An 8,804-nucleotide genomic window follows, 5' to 3' on the forward strand; every position below is an offset into this window, starting at 1 on the left:
ATTAATATTCGTAAATATTAATCTTTTTCTAGGGGTGGTATATTTACATTAATAGGACTAAATATTTCATAATAAAAATTTTCATAATTTTTTGTGGAGAAATTGCAGAGAAATTTAATTTTGTATATTCCATTTTGTATATTCCATTTATATATATATATATATATATATATATATATATATATATATATATTTTATATATATATATATTAGTTTTTTATTTTTATTTTTATTTTATTTTAGAAAATTTTTTATTAATAAAAACTTTTAATAATGAAAAAAATTTTAAATTGTATTTAAATTATTATTAAATTTCATTTTAAAAATTATTGTTTTTAGAGGATTGTATATATACTTTTATTATTATTAAATTTTATTTATATATATATATAAATAAAATATAATAAAATGGTAATGTCATTTTTGTTTAGCTTAAAAGGGTTGATAGTTGTCAATCTTGCATTAGTCTAGTTTAAACTTTGTCGTGGTATAATTTCTGTTGTAAAAAAATTTATTTAAAAAATGCCAACCCCAATAGAAAATGATTTATTTTTAACAGACGACGATGATGATGATGATGATGATGATGAGATGAAAGAAGATGATAATTTTAACGAACAAAAAATGGCTGAAGAATTGTTTACTGCCATCAATAATATTAGGATGGATAAAGAAAACGATGAAGGTTCCTGGAATCCAACAGAATTTGATGATTCTTTATTACCACAATCACAAATATCTTCCTCTTCTATTACAACAATACAACAACAACAACAACAACGACAGTTATCACCAGAAGAGGAAGACCTGTTACAAATAGCAGAATTGGCAAAAAAGGAGCGATAATACAACAACAACAACGACAGTTATCACCAGAAGAAAGACCTTTACAAATAGCAGAAAAAAAAAGGAGCGATAATACAACAACAACAACGACAGTTATTGGCAGAATTGGCAAAAAAGGAGCGATAATACAACAACAACAACAGAATTGGCAAAAAAGGAGCGATAATACAACAACAACAACAGTTATCACCAGAATTACAACTAGTAAAATTGGCAGAAAAAGATGAAGATCTGTTACAACAACAGTTATCGGCAGAAAAAGAAGCGGTAATACAACAACAACAATTATCACCAAAATTACAACTAACAGAAAGGGAGGAAGATCTGTTACAACAACAGTTATCACCAGAATTGGCAGAAAAAGAGAAAGATCTATTACAACAACAGTTATCACCAGAATTACAACTAGTAGAGAAAGAAGAAGATCTGTTACAACAACAGTTATCACCAGAAAAAAGGAAGATCTGTTATCACCAGAATTGGTAGAAAAAGAAGCGATAATACAACAACAACAATTATCATCAGAAAAAGAGGAAGAGTCAAGGATTGTAATGCAACAAATGTCTGATGAAGATTTAGTAATCGCAATCACAAAGAAACAATTCTCTGAGACAAACTGCAGCATTAATAATGAAGAATCAATAAAAATTTACAAAACATTTATACACAAGTATCATCATATAGTGAGAAGGAAAGAAATGATGATAGCAGCAGTAATAGTGATAGCAGCAGTAGTAGTGATAGTAGTAGTAGTGATAGTAGTGATAGTAGTGATAGTGATGATGATTCATCTTATGATGATGACAAAAACGTGTTGAAAAAGAAAAGAAAAAATTTCAAGAGTTTATAGTGCTGATGATGGTGGTAGTGTTGTTGAAAAGAGAAAATTATCATCAATAGTTTATGATAGTGATGATGACATCGGTGTTGTTGAAAAGAAGAGAAAATTATCATCAACAGATGATGACATCGGTGTTGTTGAAAAAAAGAAAAAATTATCATCAACAGATGATGACATCGGTGTTGTTGAAAAAAAGAAAAAATTATCAGTTTATGATAAAAAGAAGAGAAAATTATCTTCTACTGATGATGATGATGATGATTTACACTTGTGTAACAACAGTAGTACTCATTCAGATCAAAGTTTGAAAAAGAAAAGAAAAAATCTAGAGATGGTGAAAAGTTTCATAATGAAGAGAAAAATAACAACAGTAGCAGCAGTAATGGTATAAAGTTTAACATTAATATAAAAAATGATCATGATATTAAAGTGAATGACACTCTTCTAATCATTGAAAAAACAAAAAATGTTTCTTGTTCTTCACCGATAACTCGATGTCTAGTAGTTTATGAAAATTCCCCAGTATGTCATAAACGCATTATAATAGAGTATAATTCAGACTATATTTATTCTGATGAATACGATAGTTTCAATCTATCCTTTTATGGACAAGATAATATAATTGAAGCAGTAATGAAAGACCAGTCTATACCAATACGTGTTGAAATGCATAATCGTATAAAAACCAAAGATTTACGCAATTGTATACGATTGGTGCAAGATCTTTGGTGTAAATACAATATAGATACATTGGAATACCAAACTCGCAATGAAACATGGTTTAAAAAATTATACGATGCCAACAAGTTTGTTTCCAAATACAAACAACAAAGTGATATAAATTGGAAAGACTTTTGTGCTGGTGAAAAAGAACAACAACTGATGAAGTTAAAAGAGAATATGAAACAAATTTTAAAAAATATTTTGGTAGTTTAAAACTAAAAGATATTTTAACAACTAATGGTATAGGAAAAGCAGATTATCATTTCATTTGTCAGAGTTTAGGCAACAACTTTCCTTTGTCTCCCAAACATAATGGAGATCGTGTTGTTTTTGAAAACTTTTAAATTTATTCATTACTACACAGAAGGCAAACATAAGAACAATAACAACAACAAATGATGATGATGATGATGATGATGGTTATCAACTCTCAATAAAATGTAAAAAGATGATGTGCGTCTGTTTTTGAGGAAAAATCTTTTGTTATTTTCTCAAAAGATGCATTGGTTAATGTTAAAAATTCCTCAAATTTAAATCTGTTATGTAAAGATGTCTTGAATAATTTATTCAAAAATTATCAAGAAATGATAATAACAGAGGATCAGTTTCATGTTGCCATCTCAATTAATAATGATGATGACAATTATGATAATGATTATGATGATAAAGAAATTAAGAATAATATCGGTCAAAAAAGAATTAATAATGAAATAAGATTAATAAATAATGATATAATATATATAATTGTACCATTTGTAAATAATTTAATTTACTTTTTGAAAAGGTATTATAATAAACATTATTCTAGTGTTGTAATTGAAAAAAAATGGAAGAAGAAAAAGAAGTTGTCATTGTTGTTGAATCTAATAGAAGATAAATAAGTTTATATATATATATAATATATAGTAATGTATATATATAATAATATAATGTATATATATATATAAAAAATTGTATATTTTTTAAAAACATAAATGTAAAAATATATCTGTAAAACAATATAAATAAAATAATAAAATTATAAAAAAAGTTTTTTATTTTATCACATTTTAATAAGGTCTTACGTTTATTTTTTATTTTATATATAAAAAACAAAATGGTAGTAATAGATACACGTGGAGTATTTAATAATCAACACAGGCAATGGGACCTATTCAATGGAGAAAGAGACGGTCATCCATTTTATTGTTTGGATTGTAATAAAAAGATGTGAATGATAGTATATTAGAATTAATGTTGAGATTACATATAACTTTTAAATTACAAATTGAAAATGATAATTTTTCTCGGCTTTTTAATAAGTATAAAGAAATAAAATTTAATTTACTTTATCAAAAGGAAATCATTAATAATAATAAAGATATTAAAAATGAAACAGATTTAGTGGATTATTTTCTAAGAAAAAAACTTATTTTAGGTGTAGGTTTTACCTTGACATCATTATTTGAACCAAATCTTTCACAAACATCTTTTATCATTCCTATTCTTAAAGAAGGGAAAATGTGGCAACTATTAATCCACAAAAAAATCCTTAAAAAAAGGGACGCAACCTGCGTTGATAGAGACGAATGGTTTTCGTATACTTGGTTTCCTTTAAAATGTCTATTTTGTCAAGATTATCCAAGAGATTTATATCCTGGTAATTTTGTAATAAATCAAAATATATTGTATATGAAATCGTTTATCTGGGTAGATAAACGTAAAATTCACATTAGAAATATAAAAAGAAAAAAGGTTAATAATAATGAAAAACAACAACAACGATACAAACAATTTATTATGTATAATGAATCAACCATTATTCATTGGCCTTTTTTAGAAAATTATTACACAACAGTAATGGATAATAATGCTTTGAACAATACGGCTAGTTACAGTATGGGTGACGTGTTTATTTCCTTTATTGATATTTTAATCGCAAAAATTCAAAAAATAAATAAACAAAATGAAATTATAAATAAATTGAAACCATTTTATTATTATAGCAATAAAAAGAAAAATAATAATAATACAAGTTTTTCATCTTTGGACATAAATTTTCAAGATTTAATCAACATGTACAAGATTTGTAAACGAAAAAAAAAATATGAAATCATTAATGGTGAAAATATAAAACTTAAATCAGAAGATTCATCATCAAATAAAAAAAATAATAATAATAATAATGATGATGATGATGATGATCCAGAAAGAGAATTAATTAAGTTAATATTATCAAAAAATAAAGATTTATTAAATAATGTAGATTTGACTAAAAAAATAATTAAATGGTTTCATTTTCCTCGGGGACCTATAACTGAAATATCCCTTATTAATAACCTATCTCAAATGATTAAAATGGGTGAAACTGATATTACCATTTCTCAGACGAGTATACTAGATAAAGACTACATTAATTTTGACAGACAAAAACAAGACGTACCGTCGATAATTGGAACTGGCAATTATTTAGATTTTCATAGAATTGGTCGATTTACTAAAAATGCGCCTACTAATTCTTATCACAATATTTGCGGAATAGCTTGCTCCATACAGAAAATGTTGACCAAAGACTCAAAAACTACAAAACCTAAATACATAAACAAAGATAATTTAGGTTTTATAGATTTGATCGTAACGGCGGATACGCCTAAAAATTCTGGACTAGTATTAGAATCCGTAATCGACTGCTTCATTTCAAGACCGGGAGCGGTGATTAATGAGTACAACAACAACATGGACAAAATTTTATATAAATTATTTCCTAATGGATGTTGTAAAATTTCCCATCCTGAAAAGATTAAAAATTATTTACCAGACGATGAAAAATTTATTTATATATGTATCAATCACGTTTTATATCGAATTATTCCCCAAATTCCCGCTATATTAACGGAGCGACAACTACGATATCTTTACGATCAATTTTTGCATGATTTAAATTATTATAGAATGACTCAATATGCCTTAAAAATTCTCATTCCATTTATTGAATTAACGGAAGAAAAAGAAAATAAATTTTGGGTTTGTACGAGTTTTAGTAAGAATTTTTACAAGTTGCACGTAGATGGGTTATTTTATTCACCTAGGGAATATTGTTTATTAATTAATAATAATAAAAATAAAATACCAAACTTATTCGGTCCTTCTCTCCGTTTGACACCATTTCCCACACATTGTCATTTACCACGATCGGTCACGCAGCTTATACCGCCAAAAATTTTATCGGAACGCCCACAAATTCTTTATCAATAGGAGAATTACATCAAAAATCTCAAACGGTGGCCTTTTATTCATCTAAATCTTATCCTACAGAATTGATTAATCAACCAGGATGGTTTCCAAAAATTTTAATCGCTGGGGGTTTTAATAATCAAGAGGATGGTATTACAGTTAGAAGGGGGGCGATTGATAATGGTAATTTTTCAGCCGTTTAAATGCGAAACAGCTTCCATAAAACTCGTATATAATAATAATAATAATTTTGCTTCGTCGTGTATATCTTTTAAACCTTTGATAAAAAAATCTGACATTTTACGTATAGGAATGCCCATAGGATTATTTGAAGTCACAAATAATAATAATAATGAAAATAGTTTTTTATATCTTCAAGAATCATTCGAAATTACGATAGAAATATTTTCTCCCGAATTGATTGTAAAAATTTTACAAACGACAAAAAATGGTAATGAAAAGGAAATTATTATAAAAACGAAAGAAACTATTACCTTTTTTCACGATGTTCCAAATAACTGGACTATATTTGTTTTTTGGATAGGTACTAAACAACAACAAATGCAAGAAGAACAACAAATATTTTTTAAAAAAAGGAAAGAGCATCTTTCCCTTTCCTCTCAAAGAAAACTCGGTAACTATAGATGTGAAAATATTAAATGTGATAACATTGAAAATGCTTCTTATTTTAAAATGTATTTATGTTACGCAACTCAGTTTATACCTTCTGTCGGTGATAAATTACAAACTACTACTACGAATAAAGGCGTCATTGTGGATATAATCTCGGATGAAAACATGCCCTTTGTCATTCATCCTCAAACAAAAAAGAATATTATACCAGATTTAATAATTAACCCATTTTATTTAAAAAGGCAAACGTTGGATAATATTTTAATTACGGGATTTAATTTAACGAATAAAAAAAAGAATCCATATTTAAACAATTCTTTTCTTTTTAACATTAATGATGCTATTCATTATATAGAACTGGGTAATGAATTAGTTACTGGTGATTTGATAAATCCCACGTCGGGTTTACCTATATAAAACCTATTATTTTGTCTAATAATAATAATAAATCAGCGGTAGATTATAAAAGAAAGGAACAATTAAATGAAAATGATGGATTTATTTACGTAATGAGAGAAAATCCCAATGATCCCCTTATACCTCACGAAATTGTCAAAGGAAGTCTATATACCACTAGGTATTTTATTGTAAACAACCACAAGGCGACTTCCATGATGCAATGTTCGCATCCTGATGAAATTGTAAGAATGGAATTTTCAGGGGCCCCCACTCGAGGTAAAAAAGGAGGATTTGCTACGGGACTTCAAGAACAAATGGCTTTTAGTGGAATGGGTTTGGCGCGGTTTAATAGCGATATTAGTCAAATTAGATCCGAAACTTGTATTTTACCCATTTGTAAAAATAATAAAAAAAAAAAAAATGATAATGAATTTATAGCTTGTTCAAATACTTTTAAACGAATACACGATGAATTTATTCAATCTAATATAGACGTTGAATTTGACGTTACAAATTATCAAAAAATTTCGTTGGTTAAATAATTATATTTAAAAAATATATATATATACACTTTATTTAAAAATAAAAATCTGGGGGTGATACACACCTTTATCCACTTAATAATTATATATATATATATACACTCTAGCAACACATTTTATTTTAAAAAATAAATTTTAATTCATCTTAAAAATTTCATTATTAAAAACTCTACGGGTGGTATATATCTTTATCCACATTTTTAATATTGATTCATCTTAAAAAATTTTTATTTTTCATTATAAAAAAAACTAGGGGTTGTACACATCTTATTTTAAAAACTCATATTATTAAAATTTCAAATATTATTTTTTTAATAAATTATTATTGTAGTTTTCTAAAAAATATATTATATATATATACACTCTAGCAACATTTTATTTTAAAAAATAAATTTTAATTCATTTGAAAATTTTCATTATTAAAAACTCTACGGGTGGTACACATCTTTATCCACATTTTTAATATTGATTCATCTTAAAATTTTATTTTTCATTATAAAAAAACTAGGGGTTATACACATCTTATTTTAAAAAATCATATTATTAAACTTTCAAATATTATTTTTTTAATAAATTATTTTTGTAGTTTTTTATAATATATATCTTTTATAAAAACAATAATAAAACTTTATTATTATTATATATATATTCTTATTATTATATACATAATATTTTTTTTTGTATTTTATAAAAATAAAAATAATTAATTTTTGTTTATTTATATATATAAAAATATAAAATATATATATATATATATATATATAATATATATATAATATATATATATATATATATATAAAATAAAGATATAATAATATAATACTAATAATGACTTTGATTAATCTAAAAAATTTTGTTTTTGATTTAAAATATTCAATCAAAAATGTATATGACAAGTATTTTATTTTGGAAAACAATAATAATAATTTATTAATTTTAAAACATTTAAAAAATGTATATGCAACTTTAACATTAGCCGTTTTGGCTGCTACAATTGGAGGATGTACACATTCATTTGACATTATTAAAGCTAGTTTATCAACTGCCCTCGCTAATTTAAGTATTGCATTTTTTCTTTTAATTATTATTCCACGTAATGCACAAAATCAACTGACGCGTTTGTCTTTGTTTGGTCTCTGCGCTTTTATAACTGGAATTAATTTAGGTCCTCTTTTCGCGATGACTATAGAAAATCCAGCTTTGATCTTACAGGCTTTTCTCGATGCGGGTGTCGTCTTTACTTGCTTTTCATTATCTGCATTATTCGCTCCTAAAAGTAATATTAATTACTTATTTTTAGGGGAATTTTGTTTTCAGCAATGATCATCTTAATTACACTCACCTTTATGAATTTTTTTTCAATTCAGAATTAATTTATAATGTAGGAATTTATGTTGGATTGATTATAATGTGTGGTTTTATAGTTTATGACACGCATGACATTATAGAAAGAGTAAAGGGCGGTGATAAAGATTACATTGCGCATAGTATGAATTTATTTTTTGATTTTATTGGTATGTTTAGACGACTTTTAATCATTCTCGAAAATAAACAACACCGACGCCAAAAACGAAATAAAAGTTTTTAAATTTAATCAATAAAATATA

General features: G+C 25.6%; 1 protein-coding gene across 1 annotated transcript; it reads left to right on the forward strand.

Moving 5' to 3' along the window:
• Nucleotides 1-522: 522 nt before the first annotated feature.
• LOC136835742 (uncharacterized) lies at nucleotides 523-2,078 on the forward strand. The gene is made up of 2 exons (XM_067099602.1): nucleotides 523-809; nucleotides 1,670-2,078. The coding sequence occupies exons 1-2, from the start codon at nucleotides 523-525 to the stop codon at nucleotides 2,076-2,078; spliced, it is 696 nt and encodes a 231-aa protein (XP_066955703.1).
• Nucleotides 2,079-8,804: the final 6,726 nt, after the last annotated feature.

The sequence above is a fragment of the Macrobrachium rosenbergii genome, chromosome 55, assembly GCF_040412425.1.
Source record: "Macrobrachium rosenbergii isolate ZJJX-2024 chromosome 55, ASM4041242v1, whole genome shotgun sequence".
NCBI lineage: Eukaryota > Metazoa > Arthropoda > Malacostraca > Decapoda > Palaemonidae > Macrobrachium > Macrobrachium rosenbergii.

What these genes read in the sequence shown, in the direction of transcription:
- LOC136835742 (XM_067099602.1), top strand. Translation starts at nt 523, where the DNA reads ATGCCAACCCCAATAGAAAATGATTTATTTTTAACAGACGACGATGAT. An exon ending in TCACCAGAAGAGGAAGACCT is followed by an intron (nt 810 to 1,669) that starts GTTACAAATAGC and finishes GTGTTGAAAAAG; the next exon opens with AAAAGAAAAAATTTCAAGAG.